Source organism: Athene cunicularia (assembly GCF_003259725.1).
Source record: "Athene cunicularia isolate RWA chromosome 5 unlocalized genomic scaffold, athCun1 chr5_part3, whole genome shotgun sequence".
Taxonomy (NCBI): Eukaryota; Metazoa; Chordata; class Aves; order Strigiformes; family Strigidae; genus Athene; species Athene cunicularia.
The window spans coordinates 3113657-3140893 of record NW_020799103.1 but is presented as its reverse complement, the minus strand read 5'-3'; the positions used below and the strand labels follow the sequence as shown (position 1 = coordinate 3140893).

General features: G+C 40.4%; 2 protein-coding genes across 2 annotated transcripts in view; one reads left to right on the top strand and one right to left on the bottom strand.

Annotated features, from left to right (window-relative positions):
* The first annotated feature begins 1938 nt into the window (after positions 1-1938).
* On the top strand, positions 1939-25234 carry LOC113481273 (T-complex protein 11-like protein 1). Its single transcript, XM_026850767.1, has 14 exons — positions 1939-2331; positions 4307-4437; positions 5337-5526; positions 6339-6553; positions 7530-7672; positions 13330-13495; positions 16245-16377; positions 19133-19253; positions 19812-20032; positions 21056-21192; positions 21636-21832; positions 22174-22355; positions 22984-23156; positions 23369-25234. The coding sequence occupies exons 1-14, from the start codon at positions 2177-2179 to the stop codon at positions 23602-23604; spliced, it is 2400 nt and encodes a 799-aa protein (XP_026706568.1). The 5' UTR covers positions 1939-2176; the 3' UTR covers positions 23605-25234.
* Positions 24943-27237, bottom strand: part of CSTF3 (cleavage stimulation factor subunit 3) — a 52549-nt gene continuing 50254 nt past the window's right edge. Inside the window, exon 21 of the mRNA XM_026850679.1 lies at positions 24943-26948. Coding sequence (XP_026706480.1) covers positions 26746-26948 — 203 coding nt within the window. The 3' untranslated portion in view covers positions 24943-26745. The remainder of the gene's footprint in view (positions 26949-27237) is intronic.

Below are 27237 nucleotides of genomic sequence, written 5' to 3'. Positions count from 1 at the left end.
CTGCAAAACGGGGGGCGCGGGGCGGCTGCGCCTGGCCCGAGAGCGAGGTGAAGGGCGGCTGCCTCGGTGCAACCTCCAGGGCTAAAGGTCGCTCGCTGAGAACAATTTCTGCTTTTTTTTCCCCACCTCGAGCACCTTAACTTCGTGAAACCTTGTCACTTCAATACCTAATGCCGCGCTAAATACCACTTCCCCCAAAAAAAGTTTTTGGGGGGTGTGTGTGGAAGGAAGAGGTGATAAAGCGGTGGCTAATAGTAGAGTTATTACAGGCAGTATGTGTTGGTATTTATTTTAGCAACAGAAACAGCGTTGGTGTGTGTTTGGTCAAGGTGCTGGGTTTCGGGTTTTTTCTTCCGAGCAGGCTAGTCGGCTTTCAAAACGTAAGGCTGGAAAGAAATTCTGTGTAATGTTTTGTTAGTTCTGCCTACCTGAAGGTGTCATCAGGTTCAAGTAAATGCTTTGCCTGTCTTGTACTTTTAAAGCTTTGGAACCTGGAGATTCGGGGAGGTTTCTACCTAGTCTGGTTCAATGCCCTGTATTAAAAAACTTTATTTTCTTGATAAAATTCTTTTCATAAAGCAGATGTCTAATTCGATAATCACTCTTAAGGTAACCATTGCTGTCCTTTATAATAGCATTAGTGTATTTAAATGCTTTTGTGTTCCCTGCTTTTTTCTGTTTGTTTTTTTTTTTTTCTTCAATCTTTACTGCCCCCTTAATTTCCCCTGTGCCTCCCCCTGCCAATTTCTGGGCTCTCTGGTAGCTGGAGATCAGCTGGAAGTCCTGGTGCCCAAAACTGAAATACAATTCTCTAATGTCACTTCAGACCAAACAGAAAAAACTGTCTCCTGCATCTGTGGAAAATGTTCATGGTAATATGTTCCAGAATGAGCTGCATGTTGTTGCTTTTTTTTTTAAACACTGCATCACACTGTTAATTCATTGGGTTTGAGGTCTGTCATAACCCCAGATGGCTTTCTGTAGGATTGCTGCCAACTCCTCATACCATATTTTGTCCTTCAGCTTTTGATTTCTCTCCTCTTCCTCTGCTTTTCTCTCTTAGTAAATTATTCATTTGCCTCACTGAGAAACACATATTCTAATTCTAGCCTCTCTGGTGGCTGCAACTCTTCCCAGTTAGGAGCCACCTGCAAACTTTGTAAGTATATCCTGTATTTTTAAGTCCTTGTGGAGGCTGAGTCTAGCCTCTGGTCAAACTGTTAGTTGCTAACATGCTATTCTTAATCAGATTGGTAAATGAGTAATAGTTCAGTGGCTTTATTGGGGGAGGGAGGGCTGGTTGGCTCAAGGAAGTGGCATTGAGTACACAGAGCTTGGGACTGTGGTGGTAGAAGGCTGTCGTGTGGGATAAGGGTTGTGTGAGTGGGGTCTTGAGAGACTTCTTGAGCTCATTAGTGACGATATGCTAAGCACTGATACTAGGTAGTTTTTGTGTATGCACCATCCTGCAAGAAACAGGGTTCTGATGTGTGTCTCCACCCCTGCTTCCCTTTTCCATGCCCAGCTGTATAGTTTTGTCAGTGTTAGTAGAGGAACTGGGGAATTACGAGTACGTGCAGCTAGTTTTTGGTTGCTGGTAGGTGTGTGCTCAGGAGTAGGTTCTGCAAGTGTAGCCATGAGGTGACGGAGGAGAATGCACAAGGACCGTGCCTAAGAGACAGGCTGAAAAAGTAGAAAGTCCTGGTTGCAAAGCTGCAGGCTAGTGCTGCGGGAGCAGCCACCAGAGTGCGATACGTTGGTACGATGAGGACAGGCGTGCCAAGAAACTAACAAAATGTTAATACATGAGCAACCCAAGCCAAACTGGAAGTCTCAAGGATTTTTAAATGCTTACGAGATTCATGAAAGCTAGTAGCTACAAAGGGGGCAGTTCTTTTCTAATTGCAGCATGAATTCAATCTTTATGCTTTCTCTGTTCTTAGGCTTTAGCTTGGCACAGAAACCATTTGGAGCAACATATGTCTGGAGCAGCATTATCAATGCACTTCAAACTCAAGTGGAAGTGAAAAAGCGTCGCCAGAACCTGAAGTGCTATCATGACTGTTTTATTGGTTCGGATGCGGTGGATGTTGTCTTTGCCCATCTTCTGCAGAACAAGTACTTTGGGGATGTCGATATTTCCCGTGCTAAAATAGTGCGCGTGTGTCAAGCACTGATGGATTACAAAGTATTTGAGGCTGTTTCAACTAGGGTCTTTGGAAAAGACAAACGGTCTGTATTTGAAGACAGTAGCAGTAGCCTCTACAGATTCACAAATGTCTCAAACCAAACAGAACTTGATAAAGATTACCAGCAGTATATACCACACAGGTTAGTATGTGGAATGCAAAAATGAATTTTTTACAATAGGAAAATATTATATTTTCTGGGGGAGAGAAGGGAAAACTGTTGTACAGTTACAGGACCTGGAGAGGGAAAAAGTAGATACTGTACAGATGTTTGTGGGTGGAATATAGGTAGGAAACAGCAATTTGAAGTGATTAAATCATTCAGCCTGCATAGTTACTTGTTTTCTGTGTCTGTTATCACATTGCCTTGGGGGGAGGAGGGCAGGTATTAAGTGCATTACAGATACTGATCTATTGGGCTCTAAACCAATGTAACCAGCTGGAATTCAGGGCATCACACGGGCTGAGGCAATGGAACAGCCTTTCCTCGCTGCACACCTAGCTCTGGCATAAGCCAGTAATCCTTCCAGTTTTTAAGGAAAAAAAGCAGATAAATTGTTTCTTTTATCATTTTAGCTTTACTACACTTCAAATTTAGTTTTTTGAAATGTTTTCAACTGTTTCTTCATGCATGTGTGGCTTGTTCCTAGGCTAGGTATCGGGCTGTTGAGCTGTTATGCTATCGCATGCCATCATAGAACCAGAGGGAAGTACAGTGGTGAGGTTTTGTTTCCCTGTCTCTTTAGGAGTGGGCAAAGAAAACCCTGGTGCTAACTAAACCATCACAAAGCAGAACACACAGCGATGTAGTTGGCACTTTGTCATGTCACTTCCTTAAACATTGTTTTGTCAAGTGTTCATTTTCAAACATGTTCTTACAAGAAAGTATGTTAGTTAGAGTAGTTTTAGCAATACGCACTTTTGAAGATGACAAGTAGTACTGACCTAAAAAAGAAAATACCTTTTGTGATTGATGTGTTCATGAGAGTAGCAGCTGTGGACTTTGGTGCATCAGCCTAACTGATCATAAAATTCTAGAAGCAGAGATTAGAAATGGATAGTTCCTCGGTCCTTCTGCTCTCCCTTCTTCCCCCCCCCCCCAGCTCTTCGTATGTGCTAAAGCAAACTGTCCCAAGTCTTTATTTAGAAAGAGGAGAATTAATGATAATAAAACCCACTTTAATCAAATGTGGTACTTATCAGCTCTTGTGATGAATATATTTTTTAAACAAGACTTGGAGTGTATCTGACCAACAGTTGTGAAACAAGGTTATTCATGTTCTGTTAGTGAGAATGAAGGTGGTTTTTCTTCTGGGCAAGGCACAGATCCGTTGGATTACATTTCTTCATTTATGGAAAGGAACAGATCTGTTGATACATACATAGCAAAGGTAGTGAACACCAGAAGGATTTTGCAGTGCCCTAAAACAAAGGGGCTATAGAAATTGAAATTAAACAAATATGCTTGGAGGTGGTAATTTTGTGGCTGGAGTTGTTAGGCTATCTACTTGATAGCATGTGAAAGCAGTTGTGAGAAGAACCAGCTAACACGCAGAAGGGTGTGACAGGGTTCTGAAGCTTTCCATTGGTTGATGGCACGACCAAGCTGCATAACTTTAGGGTGATGTTGCTACGGAGCAACTACCTTCTACATTTTTCGAGAACAGCTCTTAATTTTTGTCCTCACTTTGCCATCAGGAATAATGTCTTAAAACTGGTGCTTTTAAGGGGGAAATTTTGTTTGGGTTTTTTTCAAAATAATTTCCCTTCCTTAACCGTTTCCTCTTCTTAAATTTTTTCTGTGGTAATTGAGGTAGCTTGTTAATACTGGCTGTGACAAGTCCCAAGCAAGTTTCAAGAGAAGGAACTATGCACTTGTGTGCTACTGTTGCACGCAAAGAATTCTTTACGGTATCATACATTCACCTGTGTGACCTGGATGGAGAAAGTGTTGGACGGGGAGAAGGTTATATAAGTATTTATATAGAGAAAATATGGTTTTTTTTAATCTCAGCCAGTTTTTCATATCTATGTTACGTGGTAGTTTGGTTATATATGGATATAAATGTATATAAAACCTGTATAAAATGTATATAAAACCTGTTTTTCAATCTCAGACATGAGAAGAGCTTGTTGTTTCACTCTACCCCTGTCAAACCAGAAAGCTTGGAGGATCTCTGGGAAAACCTGAGTTTAAGGCCTGCAAATACCCCTCAAGTAAACATCTCGGATAGTTTGTCCCGCCGAGGTAAGCCAGATAAATGTCCCAGTCGTTTGTCTGTGGGAGAAGGAAGATAGTAACTGTAGGACTGGGAAGGCTTATGCCTGTCAGATTGGAGAGGCAGTCAAACTGCAGTATTTTGTTTTGAACACCATGTCATAACAAAGACAAATTTTATTTGTTGCAGGCTTGCTTTTTACCTTTTTATTTTATCAGGCAGGACCCGTTACCTCTAGTTGAAGTAAATCCGTGTTGAATTTTATGAAGAAGAATACACAATTGTCTAGAGCTTGATTTGAGTTAGGAACATTCTTTACAATACTTGATTATCTGCACTACTTCTGTGCTTGACTTAGTCTTGGCCAGTAGCCTATTGCTAACTAAAGCTCTTCCCTAGCTTTTTAACTCTCTATCTGCACCATCTGACACTCCAGTATTGTGTGAAACTGTTCTTGACAGTTCATGTCCTCTCTCTCAGACTAAACTATCATCTAATGGGCTTTTTCCTTTGGTTAAAAATGCTAATACATCCTAGAAACTCTTAAAACTCAAGCCGAATCATCATTGTGGAAGCTGAGATAACGATAGTGTCACTGTTAAGGGTTTTTTTTTATTATTCCCTTATCTAGAACAAAGATTGCTTGCAAATTAGAGCACAAAGGATGTGAGATACTTCAGACTTATCCGAAAAGCAGTTCTCTGACACTTGTAGTTAACTAAACAAATGACTAATTCTTGCCTTTTGCGGTGATAAAAGGCGCTTAAGGATGATAAGGGCCACACTCCCTCCTACTGTAAATCTTTATTTTAGTAAAATTAATCTGTTAGGTTAGGACTGAGAGGAGGAAGGGGAGCTGTCTTTTTCGTAATGCCTCTCTTTGCACGTGCTGAATCTCCATGTGTTCTGTGTATTTCAACCTTTCTAGTTATTAATGAAGTATGGCAAGAGCAAACAATTGCTCGTCTGCTACAGCTTGTGGACCTGCCGCTCCTTGAGTCTTTACTTGAGCGCCGGGAGATCAGACCTCAGCTCCCACAGCCAAGGAAGGGAACTGGATATGTCATCACAAGTAACTACCTAGACAGAGAGATTCTCAAGGCTTTCAGTGACTCGCAGTAAGTAGTCGTTGCTCACCTCTGCAACTTTGAAAAACCTTCTGCTTTCATAGGAATGTAAAGCACAGTTGATCTTTGGGTAGCAATGTAATATTCTCCAGAACTGCAGAAAGAATGTGAATAGGCACTTTTCTCCCTGTTAGACTTGACTGGAATAATTGGTAAATGACAGTTGCTAAACTCTAAACTAGAAGTAGCTGACACAATTTATGCTGAACACTGCAAGAGCTTTTTGAATGCGGTGGTAGTATTTGATAGCATTCAGAGGGGGAATTGTTTACTGTGTTGAGGGAAGAATAGAGCATTTTTCTGTCATCTTGACATTTTTTCCTTAAACTGAGGGAACAGTTCAGTTTCTCCTGCTATATTTAAAAAAACAAGAATGCTGAGCCTGAAACTGTATATAAATGCAGTTAAAAACATAGTCTGGAAAGCTGCTACCTGTCTGAATCAGATCAAGGTTCATGTTTGTGTTTATTTAGCAATATTTATGTCCTTGTCTAACAGGCGAGGATGTCACTAACTTTAGGTTTAACTGCTTGTAACTGTTTACCTGTGTGGGTTACTAATTCTTCATCTTGATTAAATACATAACAAAGATATATGACTATGATCTACCTGAGTGTGTCAGGAAAACTGTCTAATTCCTAATGTATTTAAGTACCTACATGTGCAGTTTTTGCTGTGATTGAGAAACCAGTCTGTCTACTTTCTGTAAAAACAAAAAAAAACCAAAAAAAAAAAAAAAAAGCAACCAACTCTGAAAGGCACCAGTAAGTAATGCTGCAAAGTTAAACCACTCTGTCTTCTAGAACAGACGAATGGCTCTCAGCAGCAATAGATTGCTTGGAATATCTTCCAGATCATATGGTGGTAGATATTAGCAGGAGTTTGCCTGATCAACCAGATAAAGCAGATACATGGAAACTACTGCTGTTTGAAAATATTGGTAGATACTACGGCCAAAAAAAGGAGCCACTGTTAAGCCATGCATCTGAGATTCACTCAGGAATAGCAGAACTATTAGGTAAGTAAATAAAGCTGTGTTTCTAAGCTTATGTGATGTATGTACTGACAAACTGAGTGTTTATTACGGTTGTCTTCTGCGAAGTTTTTCTTAAATTTCTAGTCATGAAGAATGTGCTTTGAAATTTTGGTCCTGACAGTATGCAGTTCTGTAGGTTTTGTTCAGGTCTAGGTAGAATGGCTGTGGAACCAGAGTGCTATAATTTGGAAGTAGTTGGTATCTATAGAAATTAAATATGGCCTAATATTAAATATTTAGGCCATAAGATCTAAACCTAAAGTTGTGTGGAAGCTTTGCACACTATTCACAACCCTCCCCTCTTTTCCATTTAAATGTTTCTTAAATTTTATGTTTAGACAACATTTTAGAAAGCTTTTGATGTTTTAGTTATCCATTAATTCGCCTCATCCCTGTTTTCCTTCTTTTTCATCTTGCTCTGCCTTGATGATTTCTCTTGTTCCACGTTGGTGGGAATATTTTGTATTTATATCCCATTCTTCCTCCCTACAATACAAAGGGAGAATACTAGTACAGCCTACTTAATTTAAATAATTCACACATCTAAAATCAGTATTGCATAGTAAGACAAATTGAAATTTAGCAAAACTCTACAAAATGGTTTGCAATTAATTCTTCAAGCTCCCATTTTTTTTCTATTTCCACAACAAGAGGTCATTAATTTTCTTAACAGAACCATTTTCCTTTTTAAGTATTTCACATTCCTGTCAAGATGGCTGACCTGTAATTGAACTTAATTGAAAGTGAGTTTGCTTCAACATCAGCTGAAAAGCCTGGGTGTGGCCTGGTCTCAGATTGTATGCAAACAGCTCTCCTTAGCCTGTAAGAAATTTTTGTGAGAATGAATTGCTTTGTTTGACCGGTTCTATTTAGAATGTCTGTTCAGTGGCTAATTTAGGTGGTTTATTCGAGGATGTAATTAAATAAATATGGCTATAGATACCTTATCTCTCCCCAGTGAATGGGAAGATGGAACAATCTTTAGAAGCTGTTCAGCTCTATCTGAAACTTCTAGACAGCCAAGTCAGGGAGGAGTTCAGAAGACTACTGTACTTCATGGCTGTTGCAGCACATAATTCTGAGCTCAAACTACAGAAGGAGGTAAATGTGTATACTTAACCGTTACGTGTAGCTTTGTACTCACTGGAATCTGGAAGTCCCAGGTACTCATCAGAAAATACATTTGTAGCTTAAATATGTGACTACAGGAAAAGCAATGACCCTAGAAGAACAAAGGCTATGCCCTTCCTGAAGGGGGAGACTAATTCTCTTCTGGGCATTATTTTTTAGAGTGACAACAGGATGGTTGTCAAAAGAACATTCTCTAAAGCTATTATCAACAATAAAACCTTGTCCAGAGGCAAAACTGACCTCCTGATCTTATTCCTTGTGGATCACCAAAAAGACGTGTTAAAGGTAAGAGCTAGAAAATGACCAGTTTTTTGTTACCTGGTATGCTTATGTGGAATTGCCTTTTTCTAAGCTGCTGTTTTGCTGTCTTTTCTGTTCAAGATCCCAGGGACCCTGCATAAAATGGTCAGCAATAAACTGGTGGCTTTGCAGAAAGGCCAAGATCCTAGTAAGATAACAGGTAATGGTCTAAGCTGAACTTTTTATTATTCTTGTCCTGCACCGAAATGAGAAGTAGAAGGGACTGAATAAAAAGACTTCCTGTAACAATGACTCATTTGACTCTAAAAAGAGGATGAGTCTGTAGAATCTCAAGGGTGGTTGAGTGTGGTGTTAACTAAATGTCTCACGTTTCCTTTTAGGATATACCTATTGCCAAAAACTTGATGAAAGAGAGTACCGCTCCAATACAGAGAAGACCACAAAAGATGAGCTATTATCTCTATTGAAAGCTATTGATGAAGATTCAAATCTCTCTGACAAAGAGAGAAAGAGACTGCTAGGTCAGTTTCATAGTAGTAATCCAAGTATTTTTATGCAGTATTTTGGAGACAGAGTTACTAATATGTGTGTGTGACTTTAAATATAGATTACTTTCTGTACTACAGCATTGAAAACACTAATATATTTGTAAATATTTTGTATTCATGTATCTAATAAAATTATTTTGTGGAAATGGATGGAATTTATATGATTATTACTAAAGCCAACGGTACCCAAGTTTAGCCTGTACTTATTAGTTTGCTAATTCTTTATTGCTGTAGGACCAAAATAATCCTTCCTTTTTCCTCACCTAAAGCCAAGTCTGACTTCCTCTATTCAAGTATCAAAATGACTGAGATGGAAAACACCTCTCCATGAACGAGGTCTCTCTGCCTTCTTTTGCCCTAGCCCTGAATTTTATGCTGAACAGTTTTTTTTCTAATTGGCCTTGCAGTATGTGACTCTTGTTATGTAGCATTGATCTTGATTACACAGCAAGTCAGAGCTGGATAACAGCATCTGCTTGATATTCCACAGCTTTTCTTCAAGCTTGCCAGTGAATTATACTGTGTATGACAGGTTACTGTGCTGTTTTAACTAATGTGGCACCATATTGAGGTATTGCCAGGGAAGGTGACTGACTTTCTCCCCAGCTGAATCCATCCTAGTCTGTATGCTGAGCTCCCATTGACTCTCCTGGGATGATAAAGATATTCTGGATTTTTAAATCAGTCTAGCTTTGCTACAGGACATACTGTTTATGGCTAGTTATCTTCATCCCTGTAGTGTTTTGCTCTGTCTAGAAGTCTTATTGATGTCACCAGCTGTAATTAGAAAAGAGTTGGAACAAATGAAAGGCCTTTGGGTTTTCTTATGGCTGTCTGTTTTATGTGTGTCTAGTCTGGAGTGGAAATCCCAAGCTGTGCAACAGAGGCAATTGCAAGTAGCAAAGTTTATAGCACCATCAGAGATCTAATTTTGACTCTTGTGGAGTTACCTTGGGCATGATGTCAGCAAAACTTCATTACACTTACTGTTGCAAGAAATCACAAATTTTGTTCCATACGCAGTGTCAGTAGAGCTCTGTTCTCTTATTTGGGGGTGAAAAGCTAATTTAATTGGGATCGAAGGTAATGTAATCATGACAACAAAGAGTAGTAACTGTTGCAAACACATGTAGTGAGCTGTTTTTAGAAACAATCATATTGCAGATACTACTTTAATGTACCACTCAGTAACTCTTCAGTCATGAGTGGTGTCTGTTGCCACTGGTCCGGGGCGCTTTTAGGGAATGCGAGACGATGACTTGGTGTGCAACAGCACAATGAGTTACTGTATTGTGAGGGGGGATGGACAACAATTGTGCTCATTCTAGAAAGGACTTCAAGGATAATCAGTTCTTGAAAACTAATACTATGGAGAGAAGTGTAACCCTTTTCAGTAATTTTTTTGTAGTTTAACTGAAACCTTTTGATTATATATCTATACTTTCTTGGAATAAGTGGTTTAATTTACACTTTAGGGGTGAAAAGGCAGTTTCTTAGAATTTCTGATCATACTTTTCTTAAGTTACTGGTGGTGTTGCATTGCTTGCTTCTGACTGCTGATTCTATGTGCGGTAAGCATCCCTGCTAAAGAGGATGAGATTTCTATCTCAACCCTTTGTTCCTGCCTATGGGCATTGCCTGCTGGAGCAGAGTTCCGAATTACAGATATCGCTGCACTGTGAGTCACGGCTTGGCTGTGGTGCCAAGCCTGCTCTCGGGCTACTTTATGGTGGAGGCTCCCAAACATCGCTTCTGCCCTGGGAGAGTGCCGGGGACGGGCTGTAGCTTCACCCCGGGCGGTGAATTCTGAGGGAAAATAGGTTGTGAGTGGCGGGTGAACAGAGGGAAGGGGGGAGAGTTCGGCGTTGGAACAAAGCTTGAGGAAAGCTGGCCTTCAGGGCTTGTGTGCTCGGCCTGGAGGTGAGGGAATTGTCGAGGCTTGTTTTACACTGAGCAGTGGGGCCACGCTCCAAGTTAAGAGGAGCCGCTTCAGTCCTCTGTGTACTCCACAGAAACACAGTGAAATTTATTTAACGCTGGCGTGCATCGGGTGATTTGAGGACCTTTGCTGAAAAGAACCTGTGGAAAACATTTTGTTTCAATTGTCATTTGTTGGGTTTTCTGTTTACACTTCTATTTTTATTTAAAATAAATTGAAAGAAAAAGCCAAGAAATAGACTTTGTTCTATTAAGAGTCAGAATTGTTTCTGTGAAAGGAAAGATGATGATGATCATGCTTTTGGAAGAGGCATTGTCAAGCTTATTTACCTAGTGGGAAGAGGATATGTTCTAGAAGTGTTCAGGCAAATAATAGCAGTAATCCAGTAGAAAAGAGTAGGCTATTGCAAACTAAACAACTAAACCAGTAAGTGTGTCTTTTTACCTCATTCGCTGAACAGTCATTTGGTAGAATGGTCCAGGAGTTCTTGTACCCACTTTACACAGCCGAAATAGGACTTTTTTTAGACAAATGGTGATTAAGTGAAATTGTTGGTATTGAGGCTGTAGCTCTTGATCTGCCGTTCTATGGAAGGTGATACTTTAGGGTGTACTCTGCGTGGTAGGAATGATGCCCTGGTGGGCAAAGCTGGGGTAGTAATCATGAGACTGATTATCGTCTTGGCCCTGTCATTTATCTTCTGTGAGTCCTCAAGCAACTTAACTCACACCAGAATTTCCCCTCGGTAGGGTATATGACAATATTTCTCTCCTTTTCTAAGGGTAGTCAGGATAAAGCGCAGTGAGAGATTGCAAGGCACAATGAGGTGTCCTGTGCATTAAAGACCTAAGTGGGCCTTAATTGGGTCATCAGTGCTTCGGATTTTGTCTTCAGGAGGATGCTTTGTGAAAGAGAATGGATAGGAAGAGCAACTGTCTAGTCTGGTTGAATGAATGTGGAAGCCTTTAAGATAATGCTTTTATTCTAGCCACATTCAAGGACACGCTTCCCTCCTCTGTTTAACCTGTCCTATCTTGTATTTTCTATTGCAGCTGTTGCTGTGTTCTCCTTTAACTGCTCCTTTATTAACAGAGCTCCTCATCCTCTTGCTGCTAGCGTGTTTGCAGTAACAGACCTTTTGTCTGCCAGACCAGAGATCCACTTCTGGAGCACATCACTGGTTTCCCACCAGTGGTTTCCCACTGGTTTCCCACCTGCATGCTGGTTGGGATGCCTTGCGTTACACCGGGCTGGAGGCTCTCTCTGCCTTGGTTAAAAGGATGGCAAGATCCCTGCAGCTCTTGTCCCAGCTGGGATTGTCTGTATGTGTGAAGGGGGAGGTCCTGAAGCATTTGGAGCAGGGACGTTGGTGACTCTGTTCCAGCTAAAGGGGGAGGCTAATAGATGAATCTAACAATACCTGTACTGATGTCTTGGTTTTCCTATGTAGTTTATCCCATGGTTTTTATGCTTCGTTTTCATTTCTATAGTAGAAACCACACAGTGCTGTGGACAAGTGTTATGTGCTGCTGTGTATGTTGTGCACCTAGCAAGATGATGATCCTGAGCCGTGGCTGTAGAACAAAACCATTTCTTGTATACTGAGCTTTCCAGCTGTCCTGTAGAATCACACTGGCACAATCAATTTCAGCACTGATGGAGTAGGGTTGGTTATTACAGCTGTTGTATGAAAATAAAAAGATCTCAGCGCTGCATTTTTTGTTTCTACACTGTTGCTTGCTTATGCTGCACCGTCTTCAGTGTAGTCTTTGATGCTGGAAGTATTTTTTCCTGGTAGCTGTGAGGTGCCTCTGGGGGATGTGTCTCTGTATTTTAAAAGTGGGGATGCTAGGATACTAGGTGGAAGAGGAAGTTGTTGTTTTTCCAGGAGCTGGCTTTTTTTTTTTTTTGAAAGGCAGGTTCTTCCTGACTTCCTACTTCCCAGAACATCAAGGTTATTTGAGTTAGAGACATCATATGCTCTCTAGTAGATTTTTTTTTTTTTTAAGTCTGAACAGTAGCTTCCTGTATGATAGAGAGTTTTCAGTGGTTAAGATGTGTGCAAATTACATTCTTTGGGGGGAAATCCAAATATGAAATAATGGTGAGACAAGCATTTCTAATGGGTATTTTGTCAGTGTAACTTCAGGTACACTGCAGGTATCTGTGATGTCATATAAATATTATTTAATACCTAAAGTTTAATAGACTAATATTTTAAATACCAGAACTATGTTCTTTACTGTCTTAATGTTGGTTTTTTTTTAAAAAAAGTAATCTTATTTTATACATAAATCGTGGCTCTTGCATTGAATGAAAATGGGGGAGTAGAATTTTATCTCTAGTCTTTTCCTGCTTAATGCTTGTGGATGACTGAGAGTGAAAACTTTTAAATTCTGAGCAGTTGGGGTAGATCATAGTTCAGGAGTATGTTATGTTCAGGAAGATTTAGCATTATGTAGTGGAGAAACATCTCATTTGGCATAATCATTTTGTAAAACATGTTTGTAATACTATTCTGAAGGTGTTCTTCACTGCTCTCATAAGCAATGCTAAGAAAGAAAACTAAATATACTTTCTCATCTGTATGCATTATGGTGACGGAACAGTTTCAGATTTTTGAGAATTTACTAGGAATGCAGATTAAGTCAATGGTAGCTGTGTTGAAAGCATCCCGTTTTGTGTAAGATGGGAAGTGAGTCATTGATTGAGTCCAGGTCCCCTGCCATTATGGGAATGACATCATGTAACTCCACATAAGTATTCTTTCATTCTTAATTTTTCTTAATCAAGAGAACTCCTGGTGATGTTTACCCACTCAGCCATGTCAGAAAATGCTTATTCATTCCCTTTTCTATCCTTTTTCTTTTTCTGAAAAGAACCAGTTGAAAATGTCTCAAAATCCTGACAAGCCACATTCAAGTGAAGAAAAGTTGAGTGGTTTGGAGGATGGTCAAGAGGAGAGCTTGGACAACCCGGATCAGTCTATCAGAAAAAGAATACGACAGAGTGCTCCAGGGTCACACAGAGATGATACACCGAAGTGTAAGCAAAACTGCTTTATTCTTTAAAAAAATAAGTAAATTCTAGATTTTTTTGGTAGAGACAATCCTAACATTTTAGAGCATTCTGTGCAAGTTTGACTGTTTTGAAATTAAATATTGTATGACTCCTGATCATTTGCTTTGAAACTATTTGTAGCACCTTTCTCCCCATTTTGTTTTAGTGCTTAGTTGTATGCAATAACAATGTTGCTCTGAGCCACATATATCTTAAATACCTTTGTGTGTCTGTACTCAGAAAGGATAAGCACCACTCCAGTATGTTCTAGCTAAACTGTTGCTGCTGTTTGCATTATCAGCTGAACCTTCTGGATTGTTGCAGCCTCTGTTTCTACTGCAGGGCAAGGACGGCTGTTATCAACAAAGTGATGTCCTGATGACCAGTCACCCCCCTCCCAATACAGGTGGAAAGTTGTGTATTTAATCCTAATATTACTTCTAGTCAAGCAGGACTGCATATTTTATTTCGAGGGCATATTTTTATATGTCATTCTGCTTTTAACATGAGCTGGATGCAGTATGGCTACCAATTATTGCTGTCAAATCTATAGATGAAATGAAGGGGAATTTTTCTGGTCCCAGGGATCCAATTCAAAGAGACAGAATTGCTCAGATAACTAGTTCCAAATTTCTGTACAGAGTGTCTCGGAATGTAACATTTTATTCATTGCATTCTTTTTATTTTTTTAATAGTGTTTATTATTGCTTGAGGTTCAGTGTTGTGTTCAGTGTCATGTTACACAGAGGAGATGTTCTGGGGGAGTTTATGTTCTTATGTCTTGCTGGTTGCCTGATAGGAAACATAGTGTATGTATGGAGAGAGGCTGTGAAGACGTGGAAGTAAAATCCATAGCGCAGTCTTGCACTGCGCTCTACCACAAAGGAGTCGTTAGTCTCCAGGCCTCCCCTTTTGTAAGGGTGCAGATATAATATGAGAATGAAGTAATATGATTTAAGAGCATTCTCTGGTAAATGAAAGAGTCTTAGTTTTCAGTGCATCCAGTGCTAGAATGAAGTCATTTGGCAGTCGGACAAGAGCACTCTCATTCAGCTGTGAACTTTGGTGTCCTGCTAATTCTCAGAATATCAATCCTTGCTGTGTTCCCAGAGTTACCATGCAAGATTAAGGCCCAAGCAGAAGGAAGTAAGTGTTGAGGAGGGCTGCACAAAAAGAGCAAGATATTAATGAAAGATTAGGACATTGGAAGGAACCATACTGTAGGTACTTGGAACAGCTCTGAATGGCAGACAAGTGATGGACAGCTACTTTTAACAGACCTTTTCTATGTTATAGGCTTAAATCCAGTCAAACTGGGTTGTCAAATGAGGCAGTCATCACAGTTTGCTGAAAACATATCTCAGTGAACCCAGCCTAGGAAGATGCCTGTTTGGTTTCTTTCATTTTGGGAATTCGTATGTGGCTTCTATGCCCAGACTGTAGTTGAAGTGAATGAACTACAGAGAGGAATCGATCCGTTAGGACAATTCTGTTGTGGCTCTTTCCCCACCTTCCACTCCACTGGATGTTTTCTGGAGGAGATGAGCCTTGCCATTCTTGTCTGCCTCACCTGAGGACACTAATGATCTACCCTTTTCCGTTTTCTTGGATACCTGGACCAGGGAAGAACTGTGATGTTTCTCTTAACTTTGTCTACTTGTGCTGATGCTAGCACACCTAGGAGGAATCTTTACCACAAAGAATGGCAGCAGGTTTCAGATGGCTTCAGTGGGGATGGGATTACTGCCCTAACCAGCATGGCCTACACCTTTGGCACCTTCTGCCTTTATGCTGACTTGTTTTTGGGGCTGTGACACTTCCTGTGCTACAGCAATGCCAGTGGTGTCCCAGGATGATGTGACGTAGTCAAGAATGATTAGGAGCTGTAATTCCTAGTGCATTCAGGAAGCAAATTAAGTTTTCTCAAACTCTCCCTGTCCCTCTTCTGCCTTCTAGATTTCTACAGTCAGTCACTACCTTTGTCTCCTGCCTAATGAAAACTGGCCTGTTTTTTCAGGTTTAGCACTTCCTCCTACTTGTATGTCTCAGAGCCCAGCTTGAGGTTGCTTGTCCATCCTTGTTAGTCCCAAAGGCCTGCCAGAGGAAGAGGTTTTAGGCATTGGTGCTGGGACTAGGTCTTGATATCCTTTGTCACTTGGACCATGGCTTCTGGGAAAAAGTTTGGAGAAGTGCCAGTTGCACTAGAAGTAGCGAGCATAATTAGCTACTAGTACATCATTGCTTAATGGTGGTTTGTTTGTCAGCTGCTTCAGAGATTAAGTCACTTCCTTGGAAAATATAAAATTGAAATGGCAACATTTGCACAAATAATTGTGTAGATAGTGCAGTGAAAATACTATTATTTTTAATGATTTCCTCCTACAGCGTGGAGAAAGATGCTAAGATGCTATTAAGCAGTCCTAAAGAAGTGAAGATTTGAGTGTGGGGTTTTTTTGGTTTTGTTTTTTGAAAGAACTTGATGGAATTTGGAAGCAATTGACACACTGAACCCAGAATATGAACTGGGGTTCACTAGTTTGTTCTCTGTAATACTCCAGACCTGTGTCACCCACCATCTGGGAAAGGAAGGGAAGGAAAGGAGAAGAATCTTCGGATGATCCTGTCTTTTGGCCCTCTGTACTGTCAAGAATGTGGAAAAGGTCCACAAGTATTAGCAGACCTTTTTCCACAGATTTTTACAGATAGCTGTCTGACAGTTTAATTTATGTTACAGCTAGTCCTCCTCGGCCTGTGTCAATAGAAGAGCTCATGGAAACAGCAAAGGGAGTAACCAACATGGCATTAGCACATGAAATTGTTGTTAATGGAGACTTCCAGATAAAACCAGCTGAATTACCAGAACACAGGTAAGATTGTTTCCAAACAGATACATAAATAAAATTTGCATTTGTAGAACTGCAGAGCAGCTCTAGTGGATCAAGTGAAGGCTCTAGCAGGCAGTGCCTGACACAAGATAGGACAGAGCGTAAGCAGAATAATGTAAATGTGCAGTTCTGCTTCCTCAGAAATGTGTATACATCAAAGTTGAACCTCTTGGAGTAATTATTTGGGGGGGTGTGATGCAAATCTCGGTGTGGTGTCTGTTGGTGTCCCCTTGTCCCAGGGGCCTGAGACTGCAGTCTTGAGAATACCCAAGTCTGGCTGCGGATGCAGGTAGTGCTCGTAGCATCTCTTAAGCTTTCACTGCCAGAGGGAATAAGATGAAACTCTTTTAGCATTTTCTGAGCCTAATGTCTGTTTCCCCGGGGATTTTTGGGGAAGCAGTTCCGGTGTTTTATTAGCTTAGGCCTTGCTCCTTTAAGTTTGACGTCTTTACTTCTCTGCCTGACCTTCAGTAATTCTATCTCCTGCTGAAAGGGGAAGGGAGAACAGAAGAGACCTTGATGTCTGGTCGCATGCTGACCAGTGTAGCTGACTCGGTCTTATCAACAGATGCTTCACCTGCTCTTCCTTTTTCTTTCACACACAGACAGATGTGGCTGACAATGGGTTTCCTTGGGTTAATTTGTGAAAGTGAACACCTATTGGATGGATGAAACTCAGCCCACATTGGGACCAGAGTGTTGTCTGTAGGTGTCTATGTTTGAGAGAGACCCCAGAGCACGTTACCTTCACGTGTGCTGCAGTAGGATGTGCTATGAATGGCTCTTAGAAGACTGGCATTGGTTGTCCTCTATAGAAAGTGGTCATCCTTAGACAAAATGTCTGCTGCCCATCTCCACCAAAACAGGGTGACAGTGGTTCCCATTAGCCACCAGGGGATGTTGCTTTAATATTGTCCCTGACTGAAAAGGCAGTAATGGGAACAGCCTCATCTTCCATTCTCGCCTGGACTGTTCCTGTCTTTCCAGCTCTGACACCAGCATATTAGACCAGTGGTGTTTTATTAATGGCTGTGGACTGCTAAACGATAATAACCAAAGAAAAACTGCTCAGCACAAGCACATTAAATACACTGAACCGTGTGGTTCCAGCAGGAATTGCCTTTGAGCAAGGGTTGGGAACTGGGACCTGGCTCTAGCCTGCACAAACGCTGTCTCTGAAGCAAGCCTTTGGAAATTAGAGCTGAGACATGCAAAGCTCATTCTTTTCCCCATTCTGTGTTATCTTCTGTGTCCCAGTATCTTTCAGGGGAACTTCCATCAGGTGTTTTCTGCTCCACAGTTGATGACTGAGAATAAGTGCTTTGTCTGAAGTCCCATAGTTGAGAGAGTGCTGTTCTGTTCAGTGCCCGCTTCAGATCTCTGTTCCTTCACATGGATTTCTCACCTGAAAATGTGCTGTGATAGTGGATAGCTTACCTGGTATGCCTCGGTGCCATGAAACTGATGTCAGCATTTGTCAGGGAAGAAGGATATTAGCATGTTTTATTTTAGCCATCCTTTCTTCTTTCTCCACCCCCTTTTTTTTAAAAAAAAAAAAGAGGGAAACTGCTAGGACCTGTGCTGTACTTTGCACAGTTGGATGCTTTTGCCCACTGATGCTGAGCATGGCTGTAGTCGTTCACCAGAGGGGCTGATCCTCATCTCTTCACCTGATCACAAACAGATGTATTGCAGAGGTCACTTGCTCTGGAGTGCCTGGGCTTTGTGATGGGCCAGGCCTGCTTTTGTGCAAGATCCCTGTATTTGGCTATTTACCACCTAGGAAAGAAAGAGCAGTCATTCAGATTTTGCTCGAAGAGGGACTCTGGAATCTTCCATGGATTAAATGTGGAGGTTTTTGTGTGTCTCAAGTTTAGAGTCTCCTGCACCTTGAATGTACACGTAGACAAGTGGTGGGAGGAGTAGGCAGGTGTGACTGTTTGCAGCTTTGTGCGCTGTCAGCAGAGCACATACTGGCTGCGCAGAGGGCCACGGGGTGTGGGTGCCTCTGGGTGCTGCCTGAGCCGTGGCTGCACATGCAGTCGGGGCCTGGGGAACCTGGTGTTTGTTCGGGGGGTTCTTTGTGCGTGCGTGTACGTGTGAGCATTTTACTTCAGTCTTGAAGTGAAACCTGGTGTGGACAGGAGCCTGCCTGCTGAAGAGGAGCAACTTTCAGTATTTTGAATTAGAAATTGGTACTGAAGCAGAGGAATTATTTTTTTACACAAACTGAACGAGGCCTTTATCTCAGAGTAGGTGCAATGTTTATGCGTTGAAATGCAGAAGCTTTTCTGTCAGGGCAGTTACTTCATTTCTGTTAGGTTTACTTAATGAATTTTACTTAGAGTTGCGTTTACTTAGTGAGGCTTTTGAAAGGCACACGAGTGCTGCTCTTTTGAAGACAAGCTGTAATTTTTGTGATTTCCTGTTTTTTTCTTCCAGTTGTTTAGTTTAGAGGTAGCAGATGATAGATACTTTCAGGGATTTTAATTTGTAGCCACCTTTGCTTGTGTGTAACCCTTTATTAGAATATAAGCCATTCCAAATCCTGTGTCCAGTTTTTCTTGTTTTTCTGAGTAACTTAAAATGACAGATCTCTTGTGTGTTAATTGTCATATATTCACTATTACATTATATTCATATTATTACCTGATGTTCTTTAGGACCTGCAGGTTATCTTTGTAAGGTGGTGCAGAGACAAGTATTGTTCTTTTTAACTGGTCATATTTACCCACAGCTTAGAAAAAAAAGTAAGAGATATTGTACATAAAGCTTTCTGGGATTGTCTGGAAGCTCAGCTAAAGGAAGATCCACCAACATATGACCATGCAATTAAACTGCTGGGAGAAATTAAAGAGGTAAGATGATGTGATATCAAGGTAAATTATTGAATTTGAGTAGCTGCATGGGTATGAATGAGCAAAAGTGGTTGAAGTTTGGCTTTTCAGAGAGGAGACTCTTGATCTTTTTCATTACTATGTCATTGTCTGCGAATGTATATAAATTGTGTAAGCCCAGAGGAGAAATTTGAATATAAAAACAAATGCAAAACTGTGTGAGATGATTAAAAGGTAAGCAATACTAGTTTCATAATTCCAAGCTTCCTCCATGTTATGACAGTGGCATTAGTTACGGAATCAGTGAGATGCCCCAACACTGGGCTAACAAAACCAAGCACAATAGTCTTAAGTATGATCTGTACCACAGAGTATTTACCACTTAGTAACTTCAGTGTCATACAGAGTGAAGTGAAACATTTGGAGTTGGTGAATGGTTAAAAAAATAAAGCAAGGAAAAAAAAAAATTCCACTTGTAAAGGGCAATTAGTTTAAATAAAAAGTGGTTCAATAACTGTTTTGATCCTTGTAGTCTTTGATATGTAGAACTAATGCACTGTTAAAAACTTTCCATTTCAGAATCTCCTGTCGTTCTTGTTGCCTGGTCATACCAGACTGAGAAGCCAGATTACAGAAGTTCTTGATCTGGATTTGATAAAACAGGAGGCAGAGAATGGGGCCCTTGACATTTCTAAGTTGGTTGAATTTGTCATTGGGATGATGGGGACTCTCTGTGCTCCAGCTCGAGATGAAGAAATTAAGAAACTGAAAGATATTCATGAAATAGTTCCTCTGTTCAGGTACTGAAATGGTATTTTTTAGTCATGTTGAGAGTCCCTTAACCTGCAAATCTTTGTAGAAGGAAAGAGTGATAGGGAAAGGGATATAGTTGTGGGTATGAAGGGGAGAGATGCTCCAGGGGTCTTTAACAAGGACTGCCTTTTGTTCTGGTTATTTGTCTAGCTCCTGCATGTCACTGAAGGACATTTTCTTAAATGCCAAATGTACATAAGCCTTAAGATAAGCCTTCAGATGGTCAGTTTGTATCAGAATTTAATATTGACAGCAGAAGGGGAAAAACAGCGAGCAAGAGCACAAGAAAAAGGTGTTACTGTTCTCCAACCAGTTCATCCTTTCCCCCTCAGTGTGAGCTCTCTTCACCTACCATCCCACCCCCTCTATAGTCTAAACCGAGTGTACATAGCACATCTGGGGGCATGGAGGCTTCTGCTTTGTCAGCTGAACACCTCAAGTTCTCAATAGTTAGAAGAAATTTCGTTAACCTTGTTGGTTTCTAATTTGATAAGCTGCCCAGAGTTCAGGATTAACTTGGCAGAAGTATTGGCAGGAAGAATTAGGTTGCTTTGAAATGAAGGTGCTTTTCTTTGGGTTGTTTGTTTGTTTTGTTTTTCCTTTTCTTTTTTTCTCCTTGGGTCTGATGATTCCCTTCCCACTGAGGTTAGCTTTGTAGGCTGCCAACAGAGATAGTATGCAAGCTGGGAAACCCGGATGTCTTTTTATGTATTCAACATACAATATTGCCCATCCTGGGAAATATAATCTACAGAGCTAGTAAAGTTAATTCCATAGAGGCTTTTTTACAGGAGAGCAAGATTTATTTCCTACTTGGAAGAGGCACATGCATGCATGTACATGCTTGCTCAAGCTTTGTCTCTGTCTCATGCTCTTAAATTGTTAAGCACCCTTTTAAAGTTTCCCATGCATGTTTTTGCTCTTTCCTTAGACAATCTGTAATAAATTTTGTAAATAGTACCTCTTCAACATCTGCAGCCTTGAATAACTTTTTCTGTTTGTTTGTTTAGAGCTATTTTCTCTGTGTTAGACCTAATGAAAATGGATATGGCAAACTTCGCTGTCAGTAGTATTAGGCCAAAATTAATGCAGCAGTCTGCTGAATATGAAAGAAAGAAGTTTCAGGAGTTTCTTGAGAAACATCCAAGTATGACTTTGTTCCTTTCTTTCTTCCCCTCTGACCTCCCAGTAAACTGCGTGTCTCTGCCTGTAGATCATGAACAGAAATCAGATTCTTTTATAAGTTCTAGAATTCGTATGGTAAATGGCAACTTGTGCCCCAGTACTCTGGTTTGAAAAAATCTGCTGGCACAACAGTTCTGCACTTAGTACTGGAGTTTAGTTTCATTTCAGTACAGTGTAGGGCATAATTACCTAGCATCATCTCACCTCCAATTTCCTGTAGCTGTGTGGTTTTAATTTTGGTTTAGATGTTCTGCTTAATGCAAAAAATGAAATGCATGTCAATAACTGATATCATGGGTGTTAGTAATAGCAACTAATGGGATTATTTGGAAATTATTGGTGGAAAAACCTAACTTTGAAAGGGAATTCTCTTAACAAGATTTTTTTTTCCCTCTGCTCTTCCAGATTCTTTAGACCTTGTCACAAGGTGGTTGCAAGAAGCAGCAGATGATCTTGCAAAGCTGAGATGTAAAATGTTGCCTCCCCACTGTAGTGGCGATGGTGCCACCGGTGGAGCTTCCTCCTTGTGCTCCACTGCTGTCCAGAATCAGGCCTATCTGAAGCTCCTTAAGTGGGATCATGTAAACAGGCCTTTTCCAGAAGTAGGTATTTAACAGAAAAAACTTATTTTATTTTGTATTTCTGGGATATTACAGAAGCCGTTTGGATTTGTAGTCTTGAAACAAGTGCAATACTAAAACGTTTATCTCTTGATGGAGAGCTCTTGTAACTCTTAGGTGTTCTTCAGTACCGAATCTTACTTAGTTGGAAAAGAGGAGTTAATTCTTTTCATTTTGTTCCTGACACTCGCCTGCTGAGCACGTGTTGCTCTTGTCCATGTCTTTGTCTTATTTTGGCTGCTGTGAATGGGGAGGCAGCCCAGCGTCCCTTCGCAGCCCAGCACACTGACTTTATCCTGTGCTGCTTTCCTCATTCTTTGCAGACAGTGCTAATGGACCAGACCCGCTTTCAGGAAATACAGCTGGAGCTGGAGCAACTCCTCTTGATCGGGACAGTCCTTCTGGTCACGTTCAGCGCAGCAGGCTCGGCACTCGTTGATGTGCCTGGGTTTGCTGAAAAAATCAAAACCATTGTCAAGGTGCTGCTGTCAGGGATGCATCTTCCGTGAGTATTGAACGGTCCTGGTCACACAGCGGCGGGTGGAGTTCGGTTTTCCCCCCAGTAAATGATCAGTTTAAGCCTCTCTCTGCCTGTGGACCACAGAATATGTAGAGGAAGTGATGAGGGTGTTTTGTGAGCCCAGGCTGACAATTTTTATTCAGCTTACTCAGACAGAACTGTCTTTTCTTGTTATTTTTGGACATGCACATGCTCCTTTTCTCAGAGTGTGTTTTTCAAGATGCCTGGTTGGGGCAGGAGAGTGGCAGCAGCTCAGTTTGGGGCAGGCTCCCTTGCGGATCTCCGTGTGGTCGGGTGAGCTGCTCGCAGATTTAGAGGGACTGCTGTGCACGTTGTGGCCTGGGAACTGTTTTATGCATTAGTCAGAGCTGTCTGTATAGAGAGAAAAGTCAGCTCTTACTTGTATGGATTGCTCAGGCTGGAAATCTTTAATACTTATATGTATCAAAAAAACAGGAGCATAGCATTATTCTTTATAGTTCTGACTTAATCTGGATTACACTTCTTCCATTACACATTTGATAAATAAAGCACCTAGAAGTGGAGAGTTAAAAGGTGGGAAAAAAGGGAATAACTAAACTAACTATCTAATGCTCTACCCCTCCTTCTCTAGCTCCTTTAACCTGAAGGAATCTTTGGCTACCATCGGTGAAAAGGTGTGTGCTGAAGTTAACAGCTGCCTTTCCCAGCATGGCTTTACCCCCTTCTCAGCTGAGAGAGAGACGGTGCTTAAAGGACAAATCCAGGCGGTGGCCAGCCCAGATAACACCATCTGCAGGCTAATAGGTATGCTTGGACAAAAACACCCTCTTCTCACGCCACCACTCCTCTGTCTTTGTAAAACTGTTGGTGGCGTGTTATGCATGCTTTCTCATTTAATCTGTTCCAGATACTTGTTTACTATGACCAGGCTGTCGGTATTTTACATGAGATTACATGATTTCTAATTGACTATTCCTTTTGAAAACAAACCGAAACCCTTGGTCCAATTTTTCCAGATTCTCGAATTCAAAAGTTTCTGGAGAATTATCTTGCATCTAGTCACCAGAAATCATTACCTGCTATTCCTGGAGGATTAGGCCCTATTCAAAGAGAGCTGGAAGAGATTGCTGTCAAGTATGTTCGTCTTGTCAACTACAACAAAATGGTCTTCAGCCCTTACTATGATGCAGTCCTGGGCAAAATACTGACTAAGGAAGAATCTCAACTTGTAGGGAAGTCAGAAGAATCGTAAAACCAGTTTGTATGCTACCAATACGGTATTGTCAGCTATTTTTAAAAAAAATTGCACCAATATTTGTCTAGGAAAACAGCTTTCTGTGTAAATACTGGTTCCTTTTAATTCACTAGTGATGATTGATATGGAAAATACTTGAGATGCAAAAGGGATTCTGAAGTAAATGATGAGAGATGCATTTTTAATGTAAGTATGCAACCTGGGGTGGGGGGGTGTCTTGGTAGTTTTCTGGCTGCAATTTTTAGATTTTTGAGATGGTGCTAGGTGGGACAAGTTTAAGAACCAAACTTTGTATTTAAGTGGCTCTTTTGGGGCATTTTACTCTAATTTACCGTGAATTTAGTTTAATTAATCCAGAGGAGATTAGCAAAGGTCCTTCCCAGAAGGGATGATTTGGCTTTAAAAAAAAAAAAAATCTTACTTTAAAGACTTAAGAAGAAAGTTAAAATTCTAGACAAGAGGAACTTTAACAGGCAAAAAAACAAAGCCAAACAGCACTTTATTGTAACATTATGGTTAGTACGGTAGGCTACTAGGTTTTTCTGCATTTTACTGCATTTTAATGGCATTTTTTTGCTGTTTACCTGCAGATGTTACAAACACATAATATATTTTTGTAGCAAATTTTCTGGTTATTGGGTAACTGTCCTCTGCTATGTACAGTACTTACAAAGGTGGCAATCTTATAGATTGCAGCTGTATTTATCTCTTGTAAAGACTTCAGAAGGGCAGAGCTAAAATGTTTTGATAAAAGTGGCATTTCTTACCTTTTTTTTGCTAGTTACTCCTTTTTATGCGAAATACTAATTTTAAAGGAAACCTTTGTCATTTTCAGAAGGTGGATTTAAAGTGTGTGAAACTTTAGGCTGAAAATTTTACTTGTTTTTTTTACAACTGGAGATGGTTGCATATTCAATCATGTCTTCAAAAATATCCAGGAAGTGCAGAGCACTGTCGGAAGTATAAGCGATTTTAATGTACGTAGAGGCAAATGATTTAATGTCAGTTTGAATACACAGGGAATATTTTCAGTAGAAGATTTTTTTTCACTTTGTAGAGGTGTTCCTGAAATGTAAAATATTTGTAGGTCTTGAATTTAATTAGCTACGTCATATAGATGAGTGTTGACGGAAGAGCTCAATGATCTTACAGCCTTATTGCAATTTCAAACTCAGCTAGGAGGTAAGTACATTTGAAATTTTCCTCTAGTTGAGCACCATGCTGTATTACAGTAATCAAAATTTGATGATTTTATGAAAGCAACGTTCATAGCTATAAACAGTAAGTGTCCCATGTACGAGACTATCCAAAATAGAATGTGTTGTGGTCTATTAAAAAAAAACCAAACAACAAGTTATGTAAAATAAGTGAAGGGCCCTTTTATTGCTAACATCCAGGTTCATTTTATTAATCAACTAGTCAGCTGAAATAATAGAACTTCTAGAAGGAGGCCCTTGATTATGAATCAGTGTTAGCGCTTCCCTTTCCACTTTTCCTTTAAACGTCAGCATGGATCAAGATGCCCTGAGTTTGGAGGAAGGTGGAATGAGTAAAAGCTTTCATTCTGTATTAGCCTATGCAACTATAAAACAGATCTTCTCTCATTCATTTTTTTGCTTCCCCAAGCGAGAGAAAAAAAAACAAAGAACCACCACAAAACCCTGTTAAGGGATCACCAGCTCAGACAAGTGATTTTGCTCCTGGCTAAACGTACTCTGATAGTAAACTGGATGCCTGTTTCTGAATCTTTCTTTGATAACTCAAAACCGACTAGGTTGGTTAGTCAGATAACAAAGTTCCGAGTAGGTTTTTGCTGTGGTCTGTTTCATTGCTTGAATCAGCAAAGGGTACAACGGAGGTCTTCAAAATTGCTGCATCTGCTTACTGGACTTTGTTCTTAGTGCAGGATCCACCTCAAAACACAGCCTCTAGCTCTGCAGCTCCAAAAAATTAAGGCCGTAGTCTGCGTAACAAAAGCGCTACCAGAAACATTATTGCTAGAGATAGACATAAAAAAATAAATAACCGAGACAAATCTGTTTTCGTTTTTGTTAAATGAGAGTTGCAGAAAATAAATTGCTGCTGTTATTTTATATCTTAGTATTGCCTAGAAGCTGCCTTTAAAGGCCCCTGTGAATTTTGTGTACTACAAAAATTTAGAAGCTGTAGGGGATGATCTCAAGGATGTGGGGAGGAAGATCCTCAAGGTCAATGACACGTTAAAATCTACAGTATGCATAGAAACCGCTTTGGAAGTTCATATAGTGTTTTTGTTAGCTTGTTTGAAAATAACAGGTTAAACTGTGTAGCTGATATATTGACATTTAGCTTTGTACTTTAAGTGGAAGACCAGTGCAGTGATCCAGGAACAGACTGTGTTAGCTGGTGCTCCTGGACAATCCACAGTAGAAATATGTACCGAGTTTGTCTTACGATGCTGTCTTCTTTAAACAGTCATGGAATTAAAAGCAAAAGTATACCGTATCCTCTAGAAAAAATGGAAAAAAAAAAGCTAATTCTAATATGTATGCTCTGATCAATTTCCTGCGATGGTCTCTATTAACATTGCTTTTGAAGTGGCTGAGTAATATTTAAGAAGTAACTTGTCGTGTTTGAATAAAACCAGAATGAGGCATGATGTTATGGATATCCTTTTATTTTAAAGGAATGTTTTCTTCCATTTTCAACTACAAAACAGATTTCATACATTCTGCCATAAATAAAAACGAACAGTAAGGCAGGACACTACATGAACAAACTGAGAACAACTGTTTTCCAGAAAATGTGAATTAAAAATGCTTCACAAGTATAAGCCATCCAGTTTTTAAAATAAAACTGTTGAAAACCCACAAGATTTCAAGTGGTAGATGTGAACACCCTTGAAGAAAAAAATGCAAGTTTTGCCATTTTGCACTTTTGGTTTTGCAAACCTAGTTTTGTTCAGAGCACGTTCTAAGGTTGTTCTGGCTGTTTTCGGATCAAGAACCATATGGGAGAAGAGGCACCACAGTAACAAAACCATTTTCAAGATTTTTTTGTTTGTTTGTTTGCAGCTGTCCCTTTTAAATGTTTGACTTTTAAGAGACTGACGGACTCAATGAAAGTCTTTGTCTGTCACAGCAGAACTCCAGACTTGTTTCACCGGATTCGCTTTTGCTGTCGTGCTCTGTAAATGTCGTGTACAGGGGGAACCACAGACCCTTTCTCCTCGTCGTCGTCAGAATCCTCGTGTGGTCTCTTAACAGCCTTATTGAGCATTGCGTTGTTTTCCACAGGTCCGTTGCCTTCCACAGCTATTTCAGGTAGGCCTCCGGTGATTATCCGTACGGCTTCATCGACAGCTTTAGACAGAGAAAAAAGTTCATTTCATTTGTGAAACGGAATTCTGTGATCAGAAATAAGTATGCAAACAGGGACACCACGATAGGGACATTCTGGAGATCTCTGGAATGAGACCTTTCCCTACCCTCTTCTCCTACAAAGGTTAAGAATTAAGGCTCGACTGTCTAAAACTGAGCTACGGCAAACACTAATTATAAAGTAAAAGCTGCTGCTTCAGCTTGAGACCTCCCTTGAGACAAGTATTGAGGTCATTTGCAAGCTTAATAAAACAGGAAAGCCTACTGGGGA

What these genes read in the sequence shown, in the direction of transcription:
- LOC113481273 (XM_026850767.1), top strand. Translation starts at nt 2,177, where the DNA reads ATGGATTACAAAGTATTTGAGGCTGTTTCAACTAGGGTCTTTGGAAAA. An exon ending in CAGCAGTATATACCACACAG is followed by an intron (nt 2,332 to 4,306) that starts GTTAGTATGTGG and finishes TTTCAATCTCAG; the next exon opens with ACATGAGAAGAGCTTGTTGT. An exon ending in TAAACAGGCCTTTTCCAGAA is followed by an intron (nt 21,833 to 22,173) that starts GTAGGTATTTAA and finishes CATTCTTTGCAG; the next exon opens with ACAGTGCTAATGGACCAGAC.